Genomic DNA, 27,137 nt, shown 5'->3' with positions numbered 1-27,137 from the left:
TTGCCTGCCAAATCTTATTACTAGTAGTTTTATTTTAGAAAAGCCCTCATTTTGAAAATGAAAAAAAACAAACAAACAAACTGAGAAGTGTGACAAAAAATTATACACCAGATTTGAAAATACTGTTAAAGTTCATTACCTGATGTAGATCAACATACCTGAATTGTACATACTCATTTTCAAGGTTGGAGGTTCTATTGTTTGTAGTTGATTAAGGTACTTCAAGTCTAATCAGGCTTGAAAGAACATCTTTTGGACTCTAACAGGTAATTATGATTGATTTATTAATGGTGTTTGATGCTACTTTGTGCTTTCTATACTATATCAAGGAGGCCAGTTTTAATTGGTGGAGGAAGACCGCATGTGAGCAGAAAACCATGAAATATCAGCAATGAAAATTGACAATCCTATTCAATAAAAAATGGAGTTGATAGTACCTTGCCGCGATCCGGGTTCCAACTTACAACCTCGATGTTGTTAGGCTAGTGATCACAGTATCACTATTTAGACCACTCAGCCTAGTGATCACTGTATCACTATTAAGACCACTCAGCCTAGTGATCACTGTATCACTATTTAGACCACTCAGCCTAGTGATCACTGTATCACTATTTAGACCACTCAGCCTATTTGGCCCAAATGACAATATAAACTTGTTTTATCTTATGTTGAGAACATGTGAATAGTATAACCATACATTAATCTAGTAATATATTTTCAATGACATTTTCAAACACACTGTAGCTGAAATAGGGATGACAACCACAAATTTCATTAAATGAAAATAACATTTCTGAATTTGATAATTTAGATAGTTATTAAAAATAGAATAACCATACATTGAAATATAAATTTTATTTGTACAAGGCTTAGAAACAGGTAGAAAGCGAGGCTTTGCAGAGCATTTCTATCCTGTTTTGAGCCGAGTACAAATCAAATTTATATTTCGAGACAAATGTATGGTTATTCTTTATATACTGCAACTCCTACAAATGAAATATTTAGGGTTAAAACCATCATTTTTTAATTTGGAGCGAACAACGTTAAAATTCCGTGAACCTGTACTTTTAATGACGTCATAAGTAAAACTCTACGGAAATGCATTGTCAACGTCATAGACAAGACGATATACAGTCAATGCAATTTGACTGCGCAAATAGCACAGCTGCAGTATATTCTGAGATATGTCTTTAGTATATCCTTTTCTTCTTCTTTCAGAATGTAAATGCTAATCTACAGGAAAAAGATCCTGCCAAAAATATAAATGGTGTCATTGGCAAGGTGAAGTTAAAGGACCTGGCTACCCTTAGGTATATTTCATAAATAAGACAAAATGAGTGTAAATTCTTGTTCAATAATGAAAGAAAAATGGAAAGGCAGTGCTTTTATCGTGTTAATTATTAACATACTTTTATTCAATTAGGTTTGATGCCACCTGTAAATGCACCCTTTAGCTACAGGAAATACACCCTCTAGCTACAGGAAATACACCCTCTAGCTGGAATCAACTGGTAAGAACCAAAAAGTGTTACTAATACATAGACTTACTTTTGAAAAGATTTTATGCTAGTAACAATCTCATAATACCCTTTTTATACGACAGCAAAAAAAATTTGCGGTCATATATTGGTATGACGTTGGCGTCGTCTGTCGTCTTCGTCGTCGTCCAAAGACACATTAGTTTTCGCACAATAACTTTAGTTTAAGTGAATGGATCTCTATGAAATTTTACCATAAGGTTCAATACCACAAAAGGAAGGTTGGGATTGAATTTGGGGGTTATGGTACCAACAGTTAAGGAATTAGGGGCCAAAAAGGGGTGAAAAATAAGCATTTTTGTAACTTCCAGACAATAACTTGTGTATTAGTGTATGGATCTCTCTGACATTGTACCACACGTCTGTATCACAAAGGGAATGCTGGGATTGATTTTGGGGGTAATTGCCTCAAAATTTTAGGAATTAGGGGTAAAAAAAGTGGCAAAAAACAAGCATTTTTTCTAGTTTCATGACAATAACTTGTGTGTAAGTGTATGGATCCTTCTGAAATTGTACTACAAGGTTCCATATCACAAAGGGAAAGCTGGAATTGAGTTTGGGGGTAATTGCCTAAAACATTTAGGAATTTTGGGCCAAAAAGGGGCCAAAAATAAGCATTTTTCTAGTTTCCAGACAATAACTTGTGTTCAAGTGTATGGATCTCTCTGAAATTGTACCTCAAGGTACCATACCATAAAGGGAAGGCTGGGATTGAGTTTGGGGGTGATGAATCATAAGGGGGTTCAAAAAATTTGGGTGGGATTTTTTTTTTCGTTTTTTTCGTTTTTTTTCTTTAAAATTTTCCATTTTTAGTTGGTTATTTCTGATTTATATATAAAAGCAAATGATAATGATATGGTTTCAATAGGTAAATTAAAATATTTTAAGTTCTTAGACCACATTCATTCTGTGTCAGAAACCTATGCTGTGTCAAATATTTAATCACAATCCAAATTCAGAGCTGTATCAAGCTTAAATGTTGTGTCCATACTTGCCCCGACTGTTCAGGGTTAGACCTCTGCAGTCGTATCAAGCTGCGCCTAGGGGAGCATTTTATTGTTCTCTGACATCAATGAAAATACACTGATGTTACAAGATTAATTGTGTTTACTACATGTTTTGTTGGAATTAGTACAATTACAAATTGAAAGAAGAAAGTCATATTAGAATTAAAAACTTATTTTATCAGTGTTGACTGTTCAGTCTGTTCAGCAGAGGTTCCGAAGGTTTTTTGGACGTCACTGGTCTTTTGGTCCAGTAATTGTTCAAGCCTTATTGGTCCAGTCAGTGTTTTAGCATTCTTTTGCATTATGAGTATTACAAAATTCTTACATCTACACTGGTCATTTGGTCCAGTAATTGATGACATTTTACTGGACCGAACCATTTATTACTGGACATTGCCACATGTCTGATGGACCTTAGGAATGACTGCTGTTCATTGTTCTTTTATTTGTCTTCAGCAAAACAAAGACAGAAAGTAATCAAAGCTCACCTTCAGACAGTAAAAGTAAAGAAGAAAAAATGAAGGAAGCAAGAGAAAGAAGAGAGCAAAAAAGACTTGAAAGACAAAACAAAAAGAATTCATTGACGAAAGGTGAGAATCATAAAGTTATATTGTGCTGTTAATGATTGGATATAAAAATAAAAGAACATGGAGTTATTTATGACATGACTGTAGATTCAGAAACCTTTTTTGTGGTTTTATTATGTGATTGTTGGAACAATGCCAAAAACTGAGATTAATTATTATGATGTCCTAATATGCTGCATACAAATTATGCTATAAAAACTTTAAATGTGAGTTTTTATTTTTGCGAAACAAATCCTATCACAATTTTAGCAATAATGAAAACTTTACAAAAATTTCTAAATTTTCATTATTTCACTGTTTCTGTATCATTTCTGTATCACCAGCAAATCCTGTATTTTGACTTTATGATGGGAAAATGCTATAACTTGAATATAACAAGGTGACCGGGAATTGTCATAGATACCATTTTGTTTTACCTACTGAGACCATAGTTAGCTTTCAAATCTTGAAATAAAATATATTTTTTGAATAAAGAAAAAACACTCAAATTAAAAATATTAGATTTCCAGATATTGTAAGATAAAAGCTGTTAATCAGAATATGAATTGTTTTGCTCATTCACTGTTTTCATGTTTCAAAAATATCAATAATATCAATAATAGAATACAACAAACTCGTTTTGACTTATAAACAATGTTTGAAATTGGAATCTGTCATTAATAACTGTATAGCAGTATCTATTGAAAATCTGATGAATTATTTATTTTTTATGTACATGTATTCACATTTTCATGATTAGATAAAATGTTGTAATTTCTAACATAAACAATTTTCATTATGTTTGCATTTATTTAAATTAACTGATCCATGAATACAGTGAAACCTGTTTAAACCTTACCCTGTGTAAACTGGATAGTTTTGTATTAAAACAAATCTTCATTGGAATTCTTCAGTAATTTAACCTGTGTAAACCAAACAACTGTTACATGCACAAATCTTCAGTCCTGAGAGTTTTCCAGAGTTATGAAACAAACTATTTAACTATAATTTTGTAATGTATAATTAAGAAATATATCATGGCAGCCGTAGATTTGTTTACATTTAGCCATGGGATGGGCATTTATATTCGATTATTTTTTCCCTAGTGATAGGGAGGGATAAAATACCAATATAAATGTGAATCCCATGGTTAGATATCAAATCTACAGATGCCATGAATTATTTTGATTCTAAAGGGACAAATATGGTAATTTTGTCATCCGTGAAAAGTAAAATAACAAAAATACCGAACTCCGAGGAAAATTCAAAACGGAAAGTCTGTAATCTAATGGCAAAATCAAAAGCTCAAACACATCAAATGAATGGATAACAACTGTCATATTCCTGACTTGGTACAGACATTTTCTTATGTAGAAAATGATTGATTAAACCTGGTTTTATAGCTAGCTAAACCTCTCACTTGCATGACAGTAGCATAAAATTCCATTATATTGACAACGATATGTGAACAAAAAAAACAGACATAATAGGTAAAAATGAAACAGGGCTTCCAAAAAACATTTGAGCCAGCCAGACATTTTTTGTGTGTCTTATCCCGATTTTAATCCCTTAAGACTTAGTAACAAAAGGCAACCATTGTAATCAGTTGGGCGGGCATCATATAAATTATGATTGACACAAAAACGATATTTAACTTGATTTTTTATATAAATTCGATGTTCTGGCGTTAACTGTTAAATTGACAGTGCACCATTCGAAGTGTGCAACATCAGCGTACTAATATCTGCCTTAGACTCTTTATTTGTGCAAAATTACACTGTCAATAACTTCACTTTCGGTTTTAAAAAGTACATATTCCTAATACTGGATGTTGACTTGACAATGGTAAAACACGGACCAGAGACGGATACGTAGAATCTGTGTACGTTTACAAAGCACAATTGAGTTTAAGTAGCTCTTTCCGCGTTATTTCTTCAGGAAAATACACCTTTCCATTTTCTACTGGTATGTCCCGCCCCCCTTAGCAACACATGGCAACCCAGCATCCTAGGTCAAGCTAATCAACAATATGGTGGTTATTATGAAAGTAAAGAATTTGTTATAACAAATATAAATAAGAGCAATATATTGTTCATATATTTGTTTTTGTGTTAAAGTATGATGAAATAGTTACTCCTGAAGAGTTGAGAGATAAATTTATGACATTTTGAAGAAATTATGTCTATTTATACTGAATAAAATTAAAATACTTTTGCAAATTTCAAGCTATTAAATTACCCTCATTCCCCAAAAATATAATCTAACAACTAGATATAGAATATAATATTGCATGATTGATAAGATAAATTACAGGTTTAATTAAGCATGGCCAATGAATGCTGATAAGTGTGTTTACTGTGTAGACAAACACAGCATGGGTCAACTTGTAAAACAAGCATCCTTGCTCCAGTAGCTATTAGATTATTTATCAAATAACATTTAACCGGTTTTCTTATTTTTATATCCATAGATAAATTATGATAATTAGAATTTTATCACTAAGTAAAAAATAAAGAAGAAAAGAAAATTAATTTATTATTTGCTTACATGCATATTTGGTCGTTGTAGTTCGTCTTTGTTTTAAATTTATATACAACTCTTGTCCTTAACAGGAATCTTTGCACATTGTACTCACCCTTTTTTCAAATAAAAAAAAAATAAAATATATCCGATACTTCTCACTTCCTTTCATTTTTTTTAATTCATACACAAAATTTGAAAAAGGTCAAGTACAATCAGCAAATACTCTCACAGTAGACCAAAGTCATATCAAAATTAAACATTATCTTACTTGTTATGAAGCATCTATTGAAATATATTTTATTATTATTATTTCAGTTTCCCCTCTGTCTTATAACAAAATGCTAGCGATGAGGACATTACAAACAAAAATACTTTCATTTTTATACATTTTGTTCACAAAACGACAACAAATATCTGATTCACTACATCATTCCATGCAGACTTTCAGATCAGTAATTCTTATTTCCATCTCATTCCAATGAGGTTGTATATAATTTTTCATCCAGATTAATTTTAAGGTGGGAAAACTTACATTATCTCTAAAACAATTTGATTGTTAAAGAACATGGAATAGTTCTTGTATAAATATTATACTGGTAAATTAAAATTTTGTATAAAATCTGTTAATCCAAAAGATGATCAATACCCTGAAGTTTTCAGTTTAAACTGCTTCCAAGTACAAATTTTTTAACATTTGAATAAAGTTAGGGATGAATTAATTGTTCTATGTAATTGAAATTGGAAAGGTGTCAATTATTTTGTTGCTGAATCTTTACTATATTATAATTGTAATTTCCAGAAATTTTACACACTAACTTGCATGTTTTATTGTATAAACTTTTAATGCAAAAAATAACAATTTCAACTCAGTTTGTACACCAATTGAAATCTTGTGTTTCAGAATATATATGTTTTTTTTATTTTTCAAAATAGCATGTAAACAATATTTCAAAAACAATAAGCACTGCCATTATATTCCTTTTTAATTGATTTATTAATAACTTTCATACATTGAAACAAATTTTTTATTGTTTCAAGTTGACAAATTGACCTTCCTCTACCCTCTAACATTGATTCCTTTGCCAAAAACAAACTCTGGACGATTTATTTGTGAAAATTTCAAGAAATGTTAGATCAAATTAACTGTTTGGATAAGAATGTTTGACCGAGGTTATGGCCGACAACACGTGCTGCTACCAAATGTTTACACATGTGGTAAATTTACCACATGTGATTGGTCAATTAACTGATGATTGACAGGAGAGTGGAAAGGTGTATACTTGAAATGAACGTTAGATAAAGGTATCAATGATATTTTTAGCATTTTTGAAAATTCTGATGAATAACTACATCTCACACCTGTGCAATGTGCGCCACAGTGTACTAGTTCAAACTACGTATTTCTGACGATTTTTCTATTGAAACCTTTATTACTACCTTTCTACATTTTCATCCAACCATATTTATATACGTTTTCTCATAATCTAAATTTTGTTGACTAAATTAATTAGCTGCAAACCGCTGAAATTTAAGAAAATAACTTTTATTAGACCGATCAATGTCCGTTACAAAATAGTTTACCTGTCGTCTCAACAGGTAAATTTCAGCTGTCAGAGAACTAGTTAACCTTGATTGTAATGAGAGGGTATTAAAGTAGGGTTTGTTTTGATAGTAATTATTCATCATGTCACTTATATGACGGGAAATGTGTGGCTGTTTAAGACAAAAGGTCAGGTCAAAAGATCGCATAAACTTCAATTTTTTTTCTGAACTATGTTAAAATGTCCATTTCAGCCTCGGCACAACAAGTCATATATATAATTTACTGGACTTGTCCGGACAATACGACCGTTTTGGAAGCCCTGCCGTGAAAGCACTATACACACGATATTGTTTTGGTTGTTCTGTTTCACCCACCTTATAATGATATTAATGGTATTATATTGTTCAATAATAAATAAAAAAAAATACACATTTTTCATTTAAAAATGTTCTTTTTATCTAATTTTATATTACATTCTGAGACGTACAAGTAGCATGAAAATGCCCGGTGTTTACATTTGACGCCGGAAGCATACATATGATGTCTCCTTGTTTATTTGCCAAAGTCGATAACACAATTTCGTGGAATTTTCGTTTTATGAAATTTGACACCAAAATAATATCTGAAATGGACTGATTTGTTTATATTGCATTTGAATTGAGATAACCGTATTGTATTTGAAGCTTTGCCTACATATAAAACGTGGGTTTTACTGTTGCTTATTGAGTTTACCTAGTTGTATAAATATGGTGGGTGTAATGCGGAACAGCCAATTTTGTTTATTAATGCGTTTGAGCCAAACGTAGATATACTGGTTGACGATATATAGGTCGTCATATTGGAGTATTTGTTTTCCCAGAAATTATTTGATGAATTAATTTTTATTTTTAGCTACAGCAGATGAGAGAAATAAAATTGATACCATAGTCAAAAGCGAACCTGTAGACCAGGAAATAAACATGGAACTAAACCTTATAGACAGTGTTCAACCAGAAGTGTTCAGTACAGACAAAGATGACTGGTCAGATTGGGAGGATGAGAATCAATCTCTTAATGATGATTGGTCAAATTCATCACATGATCGTGTGCCATCACCTTCAAATTCTAGTGTGACCAAAGAGACAACCCAGTCACTATCCTCAAATAAACATCATTCCCCCAATAGATTTCATCCTACTGATACAAGGACTGACTCCATGGGTTCAACAGATAATGACATTAATGACAATACAAGTAAACCCTCCAGCAAATCTAATCGTACATTTAAAAAATCTGGAATGTCATTAAAAGGGAAAGTAAAAACTATCAAGCCTCAAGCTAACAAACCTCTTGGTGCTGAATTTGATATTCATAATGTGGAGATAAAAGTTCAGGCTCAGAAGGAAGAGGATTTTTTTGCAGATATGATTCCTGAAATTAAACCAACTACTCCAAAAGAAAATTTGTCATTGAGTTTACCTAAAAGTCCAGTCAGTAGTAGTAAAACTGAGAAATCCTCCATGTTTGTTTATACAGAAGCTGAAGTTGACAAGGTAAGTATTCATTGTAATTTTTTCAGCCTATGAAATTTCAGACAGTAAATTTGTATCCTAATTGTTAAGAAAACCGGGTAATTATTCCATGTAAGTAAAAGGAGATATGGTACAATTACAAATGAGACAACTTTCCACCAGGACCAAAATGGATGTAAGCAACTACAGGTCACTGTACTGCCTTCAACAATGAGCAAAACCCAAACTGTACAGTCAGCTATAAAATTCCTAGACATGACAAAATATAAAACATTTCAAACTACAAAACAACAGCCTAATTTAGGCTAAATTAATAAACAAAAAACAAATATGACAGACAGCAACCAACAACAACCACTGAATTACACGCACTTGTCTTGGGAGAGCCACAAAATGAAATATGGTAGGCTTACACATGTTTGTGATCATGAGTATTCAACTCGATCCCTACCTTGGATAGTAGTGTAACAGCATTACACAACAAAATGTATAAATTAGTTGAAAATGGCTTGACTCATCAGTTTGGCACGAAGCACAAAAAACAACTAATAAAAAGACAAAGTACCTATCTAAGAGTATTCACAGTTACTGAAATCTAGTTTAAAGCAAATAACAACTAATGAATAAATCCTGTTTTCCCAGACTAAAATATAGCTATCACTATCACTTAAGGAAGCATTTAAAATCAGGTTCCAGAAACAGTGTTAAATGTCCCTAGTAAAACTGCATTTACAAACTTCAAATCTGGCAACTCTTGAACTACATCTGTTATTCCTTAAATGATGCAGATTTACAGGCTGTCAGTACTGACTGGTAAATGATGCAGGTATACAGGCTGTCAGTACTGACTGGTAAATGATGCAGGTTTACAGGCTGTCAGTACTGACTGGTAAATGATGCAGGTATACAGGCTGTCAGTACTGACTGGTAAATGATGCAGGTATACAGGCTGTCAGTACTGACTGGTAAATGATGCAGGTATACAGGCTGTCAGTACTGACTGGTAAATGATGCAGGTTTACAGGCTGTCAGTACTGACTGGTAAATGATGCAGGTATACAGGCTGTCAGTACTGACTGGTAAATGATGCAGGTTTACAGGCTGTCAGTACTGACTGGTAAATGATGCAGGTATACAGGCTATCAGTACTGACTGGTAAATGATGCAGGTATACAGGCTGTCAGTACTGACTGGTAAATGATGGCACAAAGTGTCTGTAAAGATTTATCCTGTTCAGAAACAATTTTCAAACTCTTGTTACTAGAAAGTGATCATCCATTCCATAGCTTGAAATTGTAAAATGTTCATATGATTTTATTTCATTTTATTAGGACACAAGTGCTAGTGGATGGGGTGATGATGATGGATGGGATGTGGAAGGATTTTAATGGAAATTTGTGGACAATTTGTAAACCATTTGCATAAATATTATGATTCATTGGATAAATTATCCTTATCCAAAATCTTTTGGTATCCAAATATTTTTGGTATCTTTTGGTATCCAAATATTTTTGGTATCTTTATGTATCCAAAATATTTTTGGTCTTGTGGTGTCAATAGCTGTTTGTGATACATTGTAAATTTTTATGTTACTAAAGGCAAATGTAGTCAGTCCAGGATGAGGGTTTGTTTGGGGTTTACAGAATAGAGAATAATGGGCAAAAGCTACAGAAAAATGGACCCAAAAAATAAAGAAGAGTGAATTATAGGGCAAAAGAATAAAGATGAGACAATTATAGGGCAAAAAAATAAAAAATAGAGAATTATAGGGTAAAAAAAATAAAGAAATAGAGACTAATGGGCTAAAACTATAAATAAGAGAGAAAAATTGCCTAAAAAAATGAAGAATACAGAAATGAAGGACCTCCCATCCAGACCCTCCAGAATGTTACTGCTCATTTTTGGTACATGTCTGTCATCTTTTATCCTCGTCATGTCACATTTAATAAGTATTATAGACTTTTTTGGTAAGTTAGTTTTACCTAAAAAAAGAGGCAGAAACTATTAAATCAAATCGTGAAAATTGATTGAACAAAAAGATTAAGAACTAATAAATCAAAAGATTTTACATGAGGTTTCTTATTCAAAACTGTCATTAAATTATCCAAATAAATGAATGAAGTATTCAAAGTGATTGAAATCACTAGTGGGAAAATTGACGAGTAGTTTGAATAATTTCAAATCATCATTAGATATATTATGGACAAAAAAAAACCTTGATATAGCACTATTGATGACAGTTGAATCAACTACAGTTCTTTAGAAGGATAAGCATTTTTTTAAGTGGATAAAATGAGCTAAATATTAGTCAATGACATTTGCACAATAATTTTGTTTAAATTTCATTTTCATTGTAGTTAAATAATGTTTCCTCGTTTCCTGTTTTGTGTATTCATCTTTAGAAACAGACGAAATTACCAAATAAAAATTCTTCTAAATTAAAATAAAGTTTATCAATTATTCTTGTAGAACATAAGACCTATGTATAGAGGGACTAGTGCACATTTTTATTTAGGGGCCAGCTGAGGACCACCTCCGGGTGCGGGATTTTCTCGCTGCGTTGAAGACCCATTGGTGGCCTTCGGCTGTTATCTGTTTTTTGGCCGGGTTGTTGTCTCTTTGACATATTCCCCATTTCCATTCTCAATTTTATAGAGGGAATGTAAATTAAGATCTTTGCCTCACAAAATCAACCTGGATAGAGTGTTTTTGGGGCATCAGAGGAATACTTTTTTTTCTCCTCTAAGGATTGCTTATTGTTATGGCTTACCCCATGAGATTACCATTATGTATTGACAGAGCATTTTGTTAAATAAGCAATCATTCAGTAAGTCAGTACTGTAAATTGGAATGTTCCAGAACTATTTAATGATTTTGTTCTTACTTTACACGGTAAATTAAGATAGCAGTAGTGTGATGCTGTGAATTTATTTTTCTGTGATATTTTTAAACTGTACAAGATACAAAGAGCATAATTTTTATGGGTTAATTAATATTCAATTAGTCATGGTTATCAGGTTTCATCCATTTTATGTGAGTCCGGGATTTTTTAAAGATTTGTTATGATGTTTAATTTCAACTATGAATAATTTTACATGAATAAGCTGCACAAAGAAAACGAAACTGTCATGATTTTTTCTCTCCCATCTTTACCAAAGCAAGTGAGGTTAGTGTTTGCAAATTAAGTTGAATTCTGTGGAGTCATTTATGTCTGTGGGTTCCTATTTTCATGGATAGCTGGAATATTGCTTTTTCCTGGATATTTAACTTTATGGTTTTGCCAAAATCTGCATACAAGCTTATAGAGAATTTGTACTTCGTTGAACATTGAAATTCATGGTTGACATATACCTATGAAATCCATGAAAATGGGTATTCTATGAATAATTATCCACAGTACATAGTTCTATCAGAATAAACTTGAAAGTAGATATTAAAGATTTTTTGTAAGATTGAAACAGTCATTCCAATGTCATCAGAAAAGTAATGTCCTGTGTAAGACAACTTTTTGTTAAGAATTTAAGTTCATAAATGATTGCAGTAAATGCATTTCAAACTCAAAGCCAAACTTTGTTTACTTCATTGATCTTAGCTGAGGAACTGTAGCTCTTATAGTTCTAATGAAAATTTTGGGATAATTTGCAGATCAAAGATCCAAAAAATAACAGAAGAACCACATGAGCTAGGGTTTCTGCTTCTAATTAGAACTAGAGAATGCAGGATTTTGAATAGGCAGCTTGTTATCACTATACTAAATATTAGCTTGCAGTTTTTCTGCATTTATGGATAAAAAGCAAAAACAATCATGCAGCTTTTGTGTAATAGAACAGCTTTTTTTATTTATTATTTATTTACACAAGAACTGTAGACGACATATGTGCCCTATATACATATACACACATGTTTATTGACAGTAAAAATATACTGAATGTTTTTAATGATACAAGAATTCAGCTCTGTAGAAGTGTTTAATTGTTAACCATACTAGATTGCTTATTATGGTAATATGGTCTTTTCAAAACTACGAGAGAAGGGTAAAACGGAAATAGATAATGTGTTCAGAATTCATTTAGTATGCACACACATTGTTTATATTAAGGTTCTGTTTTACATTCATACAGTTAGATTCTTATTCATTTGCATTTATTTCCTGTGTGTTCACATCTTAAGAGTGCTTTCTTAAATGGTACCTAATGCTTTAGAGAAAAACATTATATCCAGACAAAGAATGATGCACATAAGCTTAGTGTTTGAAGATGATTCTTTTTTTTCAATTGTATCATGACGAGTGACTTTAAGGACTTTTTTCCTTTCAGAATATCAATAATGAAAAAAACAACTTTTCCCATTAATTTTGACTCATCAAAAGACACTAACGTAAATACTTTTATTAAAATATCTTTTTTATAAATAGGACTTTATAGGTTTGCATGTAGTTAATAAATTTTAAAAAAAAACGGTAAGACCTTTATAGTTTATTTCCATACACAAAACTTTTGTGGATTTTTCCCACTTCTTGTTAAGAACTTTTGTTACTATATACTACAATACTTAAAAGATTTTATGATGTTATCACGAGGCAATATATTTTTCTCGGGAATTGTGCTATACATATTGTAGGTACTTTCTGTTCTTGTTAATAAATAGAGAATTATTCTAATTTGAGTGTGATAATTTACAGACTACACCATAACAGTATATTAGAAATAACTGTAAATTCTGAAATTTTAGTGCACATTTATTATTGCAATTGTTGCCTAACAAACAAAAATATGTAATTAATTTTTGCCATTTCAGGAAATGCTGCATAAAAATTTAAAGTGTAAATTTTTATTTTTTGGAAACCTATCTGGTCATAATTTTCACAATAATAAAAACATCGCAAAATTTTCTGAATTTACAGTAGCTGGTATATAAGATGAAAAAGGTAGTAAGAAAATACAGAGGATGCAATCAAAATTCATCACTCAATAAACACCAGGATTTAAGGAAAAAGCAACAAAATACAAACAACAACATGCAAAAAAACTACACAGAAACAAAAGGTTAAGTATCATAAACCTCACCAAAAACTGAATGAACTAAGTTCTCTTTCAGTGTAGACCAGTGGAATATTTAAACCATTACAAATGATTACTATTATCAACGTACAAAAGTAATGGTCGACACTTTACGCTTGAGACTGGCATGTCACAGGAATAGTCTCATTTGTTAAAAATGTGCACCGTACAAAACATAGCTTATAAGTGCCTCGTAAAAAATCTGTCAATACCTATATTTTGGCATTGCACAAGGTCATGTTTTTTTCTGACTGTTAATGACATCATCACCAAATCTATTGGAAATTGGATGTATACTGATAGATATTTTTTCAGTACTAACTGGAGTACTCTAAACTCAAATCTAAACTTGTGTCTTTTGTGTTTTTGTGCTTTGTAAGTATACTGATCTGATGAGTTCAGCCTATTACAATTAACTTTTATAGTATTTTCTTATTATGTTGTTCTGTTACACCACCGTCTCAGGTTAGGGGAGGATTGGTGAGCCACCTGCAAACATGATTAACCACACCACATTCTGTATGTGATTGTCTCAAGTCAAGAGCCTGTAATTAAGTTGTTGCGGTTTATCATATTTGTTTTTCGATTTTTTGTTTTGTACATAAATCAGGCCTTTAGTCTTCTCGTTTGAATTGTTTAACATTTGTCATTTAGGGGGCTTTTATAGCTTGCTGTGTGGTATGGGTTTTGCTCATTATTGAAGGCCGTAAGTTGACCTATAGTTGCTAACCTTCTATGTCATTTGGTCTCTGGTGGAGAGTTGTCTCATTGGCAATCATACCACATCTTGTTTTTATATATGTGTATAAAGTTTAAAGTTTCAAGCTGATGTAAGTAAAAAATCATGATGATCTACCTTAAACCAAACTAACCTACCCTTAACCTGATCAGTGAATCACAAAATCTAGTTCGAAACCCTACTGTAATTTGGCATCTTCTATTAAAGTTCACATCATAATGAACATGGTTATAAGTTTCAAGTTGTAGGGACAACAACTTCATGTTAAACCATCTTAAACCAGTGTTATAAGTTTCAAGTTGAAGTGACCACAACTTCATGGTAAACCATCTTAAACCAGTGTTATAAGTTTCAAGTTGAAGTGACCACAACTTCATGGTAAACCATCTTAAACCAGTGTTATAAGTTTCAAGTTGAAGTGACCACAACTTTATGGTAAACCATCTTAAACCAGTATTATAAGTTTCAAGTTGAAGTGACCACAACTTCATGGTAAACCATCTTAAACCAGTGTTATAAGTTTCAAGTTGAAGTGACCACAACTTCATGGTAAACCATCTTAAACCAGTGTTATAAGTTTCAAGTTGAAGTGACCACAACTTCATGGTAGCCATCTTAAACCAGTGTTATAAGTTTCAAGTTGAAGTGACCACAACTTTATGGTAAACCATCTTAAACCAGTGTTATAAGTTTTAAGTTGAAGTGACCACAACTTCATGGTAAACCATCTTAAACCATTGTTATAAGTTTCAAGTTGTAGGGACAACAACTTCATGTTAAACCATCTTAAACCAGTGTTATAAGTTTCAAGTTGAAGTGACCACAACTTCATGGTAAACCATCTTAAACCAGTGTTATAAGTTTCAAGTTGAAGTGACCACAACTTCATGGTAAACCATCTTAAACCAGTGTTATAAGTTTCAAGTTGAAGTGACCACAACTTCATGGTAAACCATCTTAAACCAGTGTTATAAGTTTCAATTTGTAGGGACAACAACTTCATGTTAAACCATCTTAAACCAGTGTTATAAGTTTCAAGTTGAAGTGACCACAACTTCATGGTAGCCATCTTAAACCAGTGTTATAAGTTTCAAGTTGAAGTGACCACAACTTTATGGTAAACCATCTTAAACCAGTGTTATAAGTTTCAAGTTGAAGTGACCACAACTTCATGGTAGCCATCTTAAACCAGTGTTATAAGTTTCAAGTTGAAGTGACCACAACTTTATGGTAAACCATCTTAAACCAGTGTTATAAGTTTCAAGTTGAAGTGACCACAACTTCATGGTAAACCATCTTAAACCAGTGTTATAAGTTTCAAGTTGAAGTGACCACAACTTCATGGTAAACCATCTTAAACCAGTGTTATAAGTTTCAAGTTGAAGTGACCACAACTTTATGGTAAACCATCTTAAACCAGTGTTATAAGTTTTAAGTTGAAGTGACCACAACTTCATGGTAAACCATCTTAAACCATTGTTATAAGTTTCAAGTTGTAGGGACAACAACTTCATGTTAAACCATCTTAAACCAGTGTTATAAGTTTCAAGTTGAAGTGACCACAACTTTATGGTAAACCATCTTAAACCAGTGTTATAAGTTTCAAGTTGAAGTGACCACAACTTCATGGTAAACCATCTTAAACCAGTGTAATGAGTTTTAAACTGAAGTGACCACAGCTTCATGGTAAATCATCTTAAACCAGTGTTATAAGTTTCAAGTTGAAGTGACCACAACTTCATGGTAAACCATCTTAAACCAGTGTTATAAGTTTCAAGTTGAAGTGACCACAACTTCATGGTAAACCATTTTAAACCAGTGTTATAAGTTTCAATTTGTAGGGACAACAGCTTCATGTTAAACCATCTTAAACCAGTGTTATAAGTTTCAAGTTGAAGTGACCACAACTTCATGGTAAACCATCTTAAACCAGTGTTATAAGTTTCAAGTTGAAGTGACCACAACTTCATGGTCAACCATCTTTAACCAGTGTTATAAGTTTCAAGTTGAAGTGACCACAACTTCATGGTAAACCATCTTAAACCAGTGTTATAAGTTTCAAGTTGAAGTGACCACAACTTTATGGTACTGTAAATTCAGAAATTATTGCGTGCATTTATTATTGCGATTTTTAAAGAATGGACTAAAATGCGAGATTTATTATTGCGATTTCAGGAAAATCTGCATACAGATTTTTGTATCAGATATCAGAATGCGAGTCCTTATTATTGCGATGATCACCAAGTCGCATTATTCGCATTAATAAAAACCTCGCAATAATTTCTGAATTTACAGTAAACCATCTTAAACCAGTATTATAAGTTTCAAGTTGAAGTGATCACAACTTCATGGTAGCCATCTTAAACCAGTGTTATAAGTTTCAAGTTGAAGTGACCACAACTTTATGGTAAACCATCTTAAACCAGTGTTATAAGTTTCAAGTTGAAGTGACCACAACTTCATGGTAAACCATTTTAAACCAGTGTTATAAGTTTCAAGTTGAAGTGACCACAACCTCATGGTAAACCATCTTTAACCAGTGTTATAAGTTTCAAGTTGAAGTGACCACAACTTCATGGTAAACCATCTTAAACCAGTGTTATAAGTTTCAAGTTGAAATGACCACAACTTCATGGTAAACCATCTTAAACCAGTGTAATGAGTTTCAAACTGAAGTGACCACAGCTTCATGGTAAATCATCTTAAACCAGTGTTATAAGTTTCAAGTTGAAGTGACCACAACTTCATGGTAAACCATCTTAAACCAGTGTTATAAGTTTCAAGTTGAAGTGACCATAACTTCATGGTAAACCATCTTAAACCAGTGTAATGAGTTTCAAACTGAAGTGACCACAGCTTTATGGTAAACCATCTTAAACCAGTGTAGTAAGTTTCAAGTTGATATGACCATCATGTTAGCTACCTTGAAAACCTTAAACTTTACACTGATACAGAGTGGACTGATTGTTACACAGACCACAAAACCGTTCTATAGAAGGCGGGGCATAAAATGACAATGATCACTATAAACTAGAAGTTGGAATACTATAAATATTTAGCCAAGATATTTATGTTCATTTAAAATGGAAGCTTTACTGGATTTGAAAAACATTAATTTTCATAGTTTGTTCTTATCTCGCACTGTTACACCACTGTCCCAGGTTAGGGGGAGGGTTTGGCACCAGCAAATATATTTAACCCCGCCACATTCTGTATGTGCCTGTCCCAAGTCAGGAGTCTATAATTCAGTGGTTGTCATTTCTTGCTGTCTATCATATTTGTTTTTTTGGTTAATTTTTTGTACATAAATCAGGCCGTTAGTTTTCTCGTTTGAATTGTTTTACATTTGTCATTTGGGGGCCTTTTATAGCTGACTATGCGGTATGGGTTTTGCTCATTGTTGAAGGCCATATGGTGACCTATAGTTGTAAATTTCTACATCATTTGGTTTCTGGTGGAGAGTTGTCTCATTGGCAATTATATACCCACATCTTCTTGTTTATATATATATATATATGGAAAATGTTGTTGTGCTGTATTTAGACCCCTCTACCAAGAAATTTGTTTTGCATGCACACGTATAAAAATTGCGGTTTTTATCCAACACATTCATAGGTTTGAACGTTGTTTTCAATTTAGACTTGTTTATATTTTTTCGTTTGGGCTTGTATTATATTTGCCTTCGGGTTTATATGATCCGTTCATCCTATTTCGACTCTTCAAAATTCAAGAGTCAATCCCAAATTGAGGTAAATTATATGGCCTTCCAAATACCGTTTCGATTCCTAACATCACTGAAGAGACATTAATTGTCGAAATCCGGATATGGTGTACAAATTTTTGCACCTCATGTTTGCGGTATACCATCTTTTCCGCAAGTTTTTTGTTTTGTATTTGGTATTAGATTAAAATTAAGATCCATTTTGTTACATCTGTGATCCGTTTATTTGGCAATCGCCATGGAAGTCAGCAGGGTTTAAGAACATCCGTTGTTCGACCTGCTAGTCAAATGTGTTTTGTTAAAATATACTTTTTCACTTTTTGGTCTTTTGGAAAATGTTGTTGTGCTGTATTTAGACCCCTCTACCAAGAAATTTGTTTTGCATGCACACGTATAAAAATTGAAGTTTTTATCCAACGCAATCATAGGTTTGAACGTTGTTTTCAATTTAGACTTGTATATATATATATATATATATATATATAAATTTTCAAAAATGTCTTGACACTATAACAAACTGTAACCTCTACCAGCAATACACTGAATCATGAAAGAAAAACACAAAGAACAATATATCAATAAAGTAATACTAATAAATACAATAAAATGCAAAATAGAACATTTTTTTTTTTATTTTTGCATACATGTATATATCAATACCAAAGCAGTTACAATATCAATAGTATTTTAGTGTTGTGCAGTACGTATAAAATTGACTCTGACAAACAGATAAAGCACTGAACAGTGATTGAACATTGGTGCTACATGTTCCAAGAACTATTTCAGACATTGTTGGCTTTGTGAAGTTCTGATGAAAAGCTAGGTATTTATTATGATGTCTACTTAAATGTTTGCCAGATTTCATCCTTCTGCTGGACTGTATGGTAAAAGGCTACCAAATAGAAAGTGCTGGATGACAGGCCACTTGGCTAAAACCTAAAAATAGAATAATTGATGAGAAAATTAATTAAGATCACTACATGCACATTGTTGCTTTGTTTAAATTTTCCAGAAAAGTAATATAGGTATTCCCGTTTGAATGGTTTTACACTAGTAATTTTTGGGGCCCTTTATAGCTTGCTGTTCGGTGTGAGCCAAGGCTCCGTGTTGAAGACCGTGCTTTGACCTATAATGACTTGGATGGAGAGTTGTCTCATTGGCACTCATACCACATCTTCTTATATCTATATAGATTTTGTTTGTACCTTTGAATAAAGACAACAGGTTTTCTCCAAGTATTTTAATAATTTAAAACTTGTTTCATTTGTAGAAATGTGCGTCAATGAATTAAAGTTCAAACATTTTTTAATGTTGTCATCATGAGTTATAAGAAGTTGCACTATATTTTAGTTTCATTCAAAATAAGAAATGAGATACTGAAATTCATACTGTGCTCTGTTTTCGTTAAATAGACAAACCTAATAATTTTTTTTCATAGAAAAATGTTAGCAATAAAATCGAGAATAGAAACGGGAAAGTTTCAAAGAGACAACAACTCGACCAATGAGCAGAAAACAGCTCAAGGCCACCAATGGGTCTTCAACACAGCAAGAAAATCCCGCACCCAGAGGCGGGCTTTAGCTGGCCCCTGAACAAAAATGTGTACTGGTTCAGAGAAAATGCACGTCACAATAAACTTCGAAACATAAATGAACCAAAATTAAATGAAAAACATACAAGAATAACAAAGGCCAGAGGCTCCTGAATTGGGACAGGCGCAAAAACGTGGCGGGGTTAAACATGTTTTGTGAGATCTCAACCCTCCCCCTATACCTCTAGCCAATGTAGAATAAACAAACACATGGCAATACGCCGCGTAAAACTCAGTTTAAAAGAAGTCTGAGTCCGATGTTAGAATAGGTAACAGAATAAACTAAGCAAAATGACAATGATCAACCTAAATTAACAAAGAATGTTTTTGTGTCGCCTGCGATAAAGTTGCAGAAGCAAGACCCAGGACTGCTGTTTCTGGCATCTGCAGTCAGCAAATCTGTTTTTGTCTCACATATGACAGTAGCAGAAGGGAGACTTAGAGGTGCCACTGCAGCTTTTATAATTTTTAATTAATGGCTGTAGGTTTTTAGACGGTGGCTTTCCAGTTGGAAATTGTGCCCTAATTAATTTATGTGAGCATGGCCTATTTATAGCTATGGGTCAGTTTAAGGTGAACCTCTGATTTTGAAACTTTTGCCATAGTATCGAAATTACACACAGGAGAGACAAATCTCTGTCTTAACAGTTTAATGATCTTATTTAACTAAGCGTTTTGCATTTATTTCGTTATTCAACCTATATCCTACCTCAGCTTTATACATTTTGATAAGACCTGAATTTACTTTTTCCCAGTGAGGAACTGCACTTATATTCCACAGTTGATTGGAATGCTCAGCAAATGGACCAGTCTTTACCTATAAAAAGATAATACAATGTAATGATTTCCTATCATTTCTATAAACCTATCATTAAAAAAACAAACAACCATTAACTGTAATGTAACTAAATAAATCCAAACTTGTATTACATGTGGTAACAATTTTTTTCATTTCAATATATTTCAGTTTAAACCGTATTGGAACCTTATTAACTAGACAGACAATATTACTTTTTATAGGATTTTTCTTTGTGATAGTGTAGTCTTTAAGAAAGGAAAATTAAGATTTAACAAAAAGAACACAAGAACTACTATGAGGGGGTGAAACAGGGGTGCTCATTTCCCAAATCCCGCTTTTTTTAATAATTGTTTTCCTTCTCCCCACTTTTTTTCCTTATTTCTCCCAGATCCCCCCTTTTTAACTCCTATGTTCCAAATCCCTATTTTTTTTTAACCCTTTAATATCCCACGTACCCACTTTTTTTTACCCTTTAATATCCCACCTACCCACTTTTTTTACCCTTTAATATCCCACCTACCCACTTTTTTACCCTTTAATATCCCACCTACCCACTTTTTTAACCTTTAATATCCCACCTACCTACTTTTTTTACCCTTTAATATCCCACGTACCCACTTTTTTTACCTTTTAATATCCCACCTACCCACTTTTTTTTACCCTTTAATATCCCACGTACCCACTTTTTTACCCTTTAATATCCCAAGTACCCACTTTTTTTACCCTTTAATATCCCACATACCCACTTTTATTACCCTTTAATATCCCAAGTACCCACTTTTTTACCCTATAGTATCCCACCTACCCACTTTTTTTACCCTTTAATATCCCACCTACCCACTTTTTTTACCCTTTAATATCCCACCTACCTACTTTTTAACCCTTTAATATCCCAAGTACCCACTTTTTTACCCTATAGTATCCCACCTACCCACTTTTTTTACCCTTTAATATCCCACCTACCCACTTTTTTTACCCTTTAATATCCCAAGTACCCACTTTTTTACCCTATAATATCCCAAGTACCCACTTTTTTTACCCTTTAATATCCCACGTACCCACTTTTATTACCCTTTAATATCCCAAGTACCCACTTTTTTACCCTATAGTATCCCACCTACCCACTTTTTTTACCCTTGAATATCCCACCTACCCACTTTTTTTACCCTTTAATATCCCACCTACCTACTTTTTTACCCTTTAATATCCCACGTACCCACTTTTTTTACCCTTTAATATCCCACCTACCCACTTTTTTTACCCTTTAATATCCCACCTACCCACTTTTTTTACCCTTTAATATCCCACGTACCCACTTTTATTACCCTTTAATATCCCAAGTACCCACTTTTTTACCCTATAGTATCCCACCTACCCACTTTTTTTACCCTTGAATATCCCACCTACCCACTTTTTTTACCCTTTAATATCCCACCTACCTACTTTTTTACCCTTTAATATCCCACGTACCCACTTTTTTTACCCTTTAATATCCCACCTACCCACTTTTTTTACCCTTTAATATCCCACCTACCCACTTTTTTTACCTTTTAATATCCCACCTACCCACTTTTTTTTACCCTTTAATATCCCACCTACCTACTTTTTTACCCTTTAATATCCCACGTACCCACTTTTTTTACCCTTTAATATCCCACCTACCCACTTTTTTTACCCTTTAATATCCCAAGTACCCACTTTTTTTACCCTTTAATATCCCACATACCCACTTTTATTACCCTTTAATATCCCAAGTACCCACTTTTTTACCCTATAGTATCCCACCTACCCACTTTTTTTACCCTTGAATATCCCACCTACCCACTTTTTTTACCCTTTAATATCCCACCTACCCACTTTTTTTACCCTTTAATATCCCACCTACCTACTTTTTTACCCTTTAATATCCCAACTACCCACTTTTTTACCCTATAGTATCCCACCTACCCACTTTTTTTACCCTTTAATATCCCAAGTACCCACTTTTTTTACCCTTTAATATCCCAAGTACCCACTTTTTTTACCCTTTAATATCCCACATACCCACTTTTATTACCCTTTAATATCCCAAGTACCCACTTTTTTACCCTATAGTATCCCACCTACCCACTTTTTTTACCCTTTAATATCCCACCTACCCACTTTTTTTACCCTTTAATATCCCACCTACCTACTTTTTTACCCTTTAATATCCCAACTACCCACTTTTTTACCCTATAGTATCCCACCTACCCACTTTTTTTACCCTTTAATATCCCACCTACCCACTTTTTTTACCCTTTAATATCCCAAGTACCCACTTTTTTACCCTATAATATCCCAAGTACCCACTTTTTTTACCCTTTAATATCCCACGTACCCACTTTTATTACCCTTTAATATCCCAAGTACCCACTTTTTTACCCTATAGTATCCCACCTACCCACTTTTTTTACCCTTGAATATCCCACCTACCCACTTTTTTTACCCTTTAATATCCCACCTACCTACTTTTTTACCCTTTAATATCCCACCTACCCACTTTTTTTACCCTTTAATATCCCACCTACCTACTTTTTTACCCTTTAATATCCCACGTACCCACTTTTTTTACCCTTTAATATCCCACCTACCCACTTTTTTTACCCTTTAATATCCCACCTACCCACTTTTTTTACCCTTTAATATCCCACGTACCCACTTTTATTACCCTTTAATATCCCAAGTACCCACTTTTTTACCCTATAGTATCCCACCTACCCACTTTTTTTACCCTTGAATATCCCACCTACCCACTTTTTTTACCCTTTAATATCCCACCTACCTACTTTTTTACCCTTTAATATCCCACGTACCCACTTTTTTTACCCTTTAATATCCCACCTACCCACTTTTTTTACCCTTTAATATCCCACCTACCCACTTTTTTTACCCTTTAATATCCCACGTACCCACTTTTATTACCCTTTAATATCCCAAGTACCCACTTTTTTACCCTATAGTATCCCACCTACCCACTTTTTTTACCCTTGAATATCCCACCTACCCACTTTTTTTACCCTTTAATATCCCACCTACCTACTTTTTTACCCTTTAATATCCCACGTACCCACTTTTTTTACCCTTTAATATCCCACCTACCCACTTTTTTTACCCTTGAATATCCCACCTACCCACTTTTTTTACCCTTTAATATCCCACCTACCTACTTTTTTACCCTTTAATATCCCACGTACCCACTTTTTTTACCCTTTAATATCCCACGTACCCATTTTTTTTTACCCTTTAATATCCCACGTACCTACTTTTTTTACCCTTTTATATCCGAGGTACCCACTTTTTTTACCCTTTAATATCCCACATACCCACTTTTTTTACCCTTTAATATCCCACGTACCCACTTTTATTACCCTTTAATATCCCAAGTACCCACTTTTTTACCCTTTAATATCCCACCTACCCACTTTTTTGACCCTTTAATATCCCACGTACCCATTTTTTTTTACCCTTTAATATCCCACGTACCTACTTTTTTTACCCTTTTATATCCGAGGTACCCACTTTTTTAACCCTTTAATATCCCACATACCCACTTTTTTTACCCTTTAATATCCCACGTACCCACTTTTTTTAACCTTTAATATCCCACCTACCCACTTTTTTTACCCTTTAATATCCCACATACCTACTTTTTTACCCTATAATATCCCACCTACCCACTTTTTTACCCTTTAATATCCCACCTACCCACTTTTTTACCCTTTAATATCCCACCTACCCACTTTTTTTACCCTTTAATATCCCACGTACCCACTTTTTTTACCTTTAAATATCCCACATACCCACTTTTTTTACCCTTTAATATCCCATGTACCCACTTTTATTACCCTTTAATATCCCACATAACCACTTTTTTTACCCTTTAATATCCCAAGTACCCACTTTTTATACGACCGCAAAAAAATTTTGTGGTCGTATATTGGTATGACGTTGGCGTCGTCGTCGTCGTCGTCGTCGTCGTCCGGCGTCGTCGTCGTCCGGCGTCGTCGTCCGAATACACACTGGTTTTCGCACTCTAACTTTAGTTTAAGTGAATGGATCTTTTTGAAATTTGACCATAAGGTTAAATACCACAAAAGGAAGGTTGGGATTGATTTTGGGGGTTATTGTACCAACAGTTAAGGAATTAGGGGCCAAAAAGGGGCCAAAAATAAGCATTTTCTAGTTTCCAGACAATAACTGTGGAACAGTGTATGGATCTCTCTGATATTATACTACAAGTTTCCATACCACAAAGGGATTGTTAGGATTTGCTTTGGGGGGTTATGGCTCAAACCGTTTAGGAATTAGGGGCAAAAAAGGGGGAAAAACAAGGTTGTCCTGGTTAATGGACAAATACTTTAGTACAAAACATAATTTAAAGCAGTGTAAGGGAGATAAATCAAATATTCATCATTGAAATTATCTCCCTTACACTGCTTTAAAATTATGAATAAAGTAATGGTTAATGAACAATAAAGATAATTTAAAACAGTGTAAGGGAGGTAATCCAAATACAACGTTTTGGTTACTTCCCTTACACTGCTTTTAAATTATGTTTAAAGAAATGCATATTTATAAAGGAAGACCAGTAAAAATATCTGCAAATGTTGCATCTTTTTTTTTTACAAAAAAATCCATATGAAAGATTTGACACTATATTTTTAATTCTATTATAAAATAGATTAAGTTAGCACTATGGTAAATTTAAATGGGTAATTATGGTTGCCAACTCCATTGGAAATTTGAATTGAGATTATGACCATATCTTGAGGGAAAGATTTTTTTTGGGGAAAAAAGGGGGGGGGGGGGATAAAAAGAAATTGTGGGGGGTCAATTTTTTCTTATTTCAGATTTCAGAAATTAAAAAGAATTATTCTTCAAATATTATTTTTTTTTCAAATTTCAAGAAGTAATCTTTAATTGCACAGTATGGCGCATTAGATTTGTAAAATCTTTGATCACATTTATTTATTTGTTATGCCGAATCTAACAGTGTATTTAGATTTTTAATTTTGGGTCCAGTTTTCAAATTGGTCTACATTAAGGTCCAAAGGGTCCAAAATTAAACTTTGTTTGATTTTAGCAAAAATTTAATATATGAGGTTCTTTGATATGCTGAATCTAAACATGTATTTAGATTTTGATTTTTGGCCCAGTTTTCAAGTTGGTCCAAATTGGGGTCCAAAATTAAACTTTGTTTGATTTCAACAAAAAATTGAATATGTGGGGTTCTTTGATATGCTGAATCTAACCATGTATTTAGATTTTTTATTTGTGGACCCCGTTATCAAATTGGTTCATATTGAGGTCAAAAGGGTCCAAAATTAAACTTTGTTTGATTTCATCTAAAATTGAATTATTGGGGTTCTTTGATATGCCAAATCTAACCGTGTATTTAGATTTTTAATTTTGGGTCCTGTTTTTTAAATTGGTCTACATTAAGGTCCAAAGGGTCCAAAATTAAACTAAGTTTGATTTTAACAAAAATTGAATTCTTGGGGTTCTTTGATATGCTGAATCTAAACATGTGTTTAGATTTTTGATTATGGGCCCAGTTTTCAAGTTGGTCCAAGATAGGGTCTAGTATCTAAACTTTGTTTGATTTCAACAAAAATTGAATATATGGGGTTCTTTGATATGCTGAATCTAAACATGTATTTAGATTTTTGATTATGGGCCCAGTTTTCAAGTTGGTCCAAATTGGGGTCCAAAATTAAACTTTTTTTGATTTCAACAAAAATTGAATATTTGAGGTTCTTTGATATGCTGAATCTAACCATGTATTTAGATTTTTTATTTGTGGACCCCGTTATCAAATTGGTTCATATTGAGGTCAAAAGGGTCCAAAATTAAACTTTGTTTGATTTCATCAAAAATTGAATTATTGGGGTTCTTTGATATGCCAAATCTAACCGTGTTTTTAGATTTTTAATTTGGGTCCCGTTTTTTAAATTGGTCTTCATTGAGGTCCAAAGGGTCCAAAATGAAACTTAGTTTGATTTTAACAAAAATTGAATTCTTGGGGTTCTTTGATATGCTGAATCTAAACATGTGTTTAGATTTTTGTTATGGGCCCAGTTTTCAAGTTGGTCCAAGTTGGGGTCCAAAATTAAATTTTTTTTGATTTCAACAAAAATTGAATATATGGGGTTCTTTGATATGCTGAATCTAACCATGAATTTAGATTTTTTATTTGTGGGCCCCGCTATCAAATTGGTTCATATTGAGGTCAAAAGGGTCCAAAATTAAACTTTCTTTGATTTCATCAAAAATTGAATTATTAGGGTTCTTTGATATTCCAAATCTAACTGTATATTCTAGATTTTTAATTTTAAGTCCCGTTTTTTAAATTGGTCTACATTAAGGTCCAAAGGGTCCAAAATTAAACTTAGTTTGATTTTAGCAAAAATTGAATTCTTGGGGTTCTTTGATATGCTGAATCTAAACATGTGTTTAGATTTTTGATTATGGGCCCAGTTTTCAAGTTTGTCCAAGTTGGGGTCCAAAATTAAACTTTG

At 33.0% G+C, this 27,137-nt stretch overlaps 2 protein-coding genes across 3 annotated transcripts in view; one reads left to right on the top strand and one right to left on the bottom strand.

The window, feature by feature from the left end:
- The window catches only part of LOC127729047 (protein-associating with the carboxyl-terminal domain of ezrin-like), a 40,037-nt gene extending 26,689 nt beyond the window's left edge, over positions 1-13,348 (top strand). The window contains exons 10-13 of the mRNA XM_052236671.1: positions 1,219-1,310; positions 3,002-3,135; positions 8,069-8,709; positions 10,020-13,348. Of these exons, the coding sequence (XP_052092631.1) occupies positions 1,219-1,310; positions 3,002-3,135; positions 8,069-8,709; positions 10,020-10,076 (924 nt within the window). The 3' untranslated portion in view covers positions 10,077-13,348. The remainder of the gene's footprint in view (positions 1-1,218; positions 1,311-3,001; positions 3,136-8,068; positions 8,710-10,019) is intronic.
- A 5,429-nt stretch (positions 13,349-18,777) lies between these two features.
- Positions 18,778-27,137, bottom strand: part of LOC127729052 (serine/threonine-protein phosphatase 2A activator-like) — a 43,196-nt gene continuing 34,836 nt past the window's right edge. For both annotated transcript variants that reach the window (XM_052236677.1, XM_052236676.1), the window contains exons 9-10: positions 20,509-20,616; positions 18,778-19,144 (exon numbers count right to left, since the gene is read on the bottom strand). In XM_052236677.1, coding sequence (XP_052092637.1) covers positions 19,070-19,144; positions 20,509-20,616 — 183 coding nt within the window. In that variant the 3' untranslated portion in view covers positions 18,778-19,069. The remainder of the gene's footprint in view (positions 19,145-20,508; positions 20,617-27,137) is intronic.

This window comes from Mytilus californianus, unplaced genomic scaffold (genome assembly GCF_021869535.1).
Source record: "Mytilus californianus isolate M0D057914Y unplaced genomic scaffold, xbMytCali1.0.p SCAF_2, whole genome shotgun sequence".
In the NCBI taxonomy this organism is placed as follows: Eukaryota; Metazoa; Mollusca; class Bivalvia; order Mytilida; family Mytilidae; genus Mytilus; species Mytilus californianus.
Note: the sequence above shows the minus strand (reverse complement) of the source record. Positions and strands in the feature narration are given on the sequence as shown.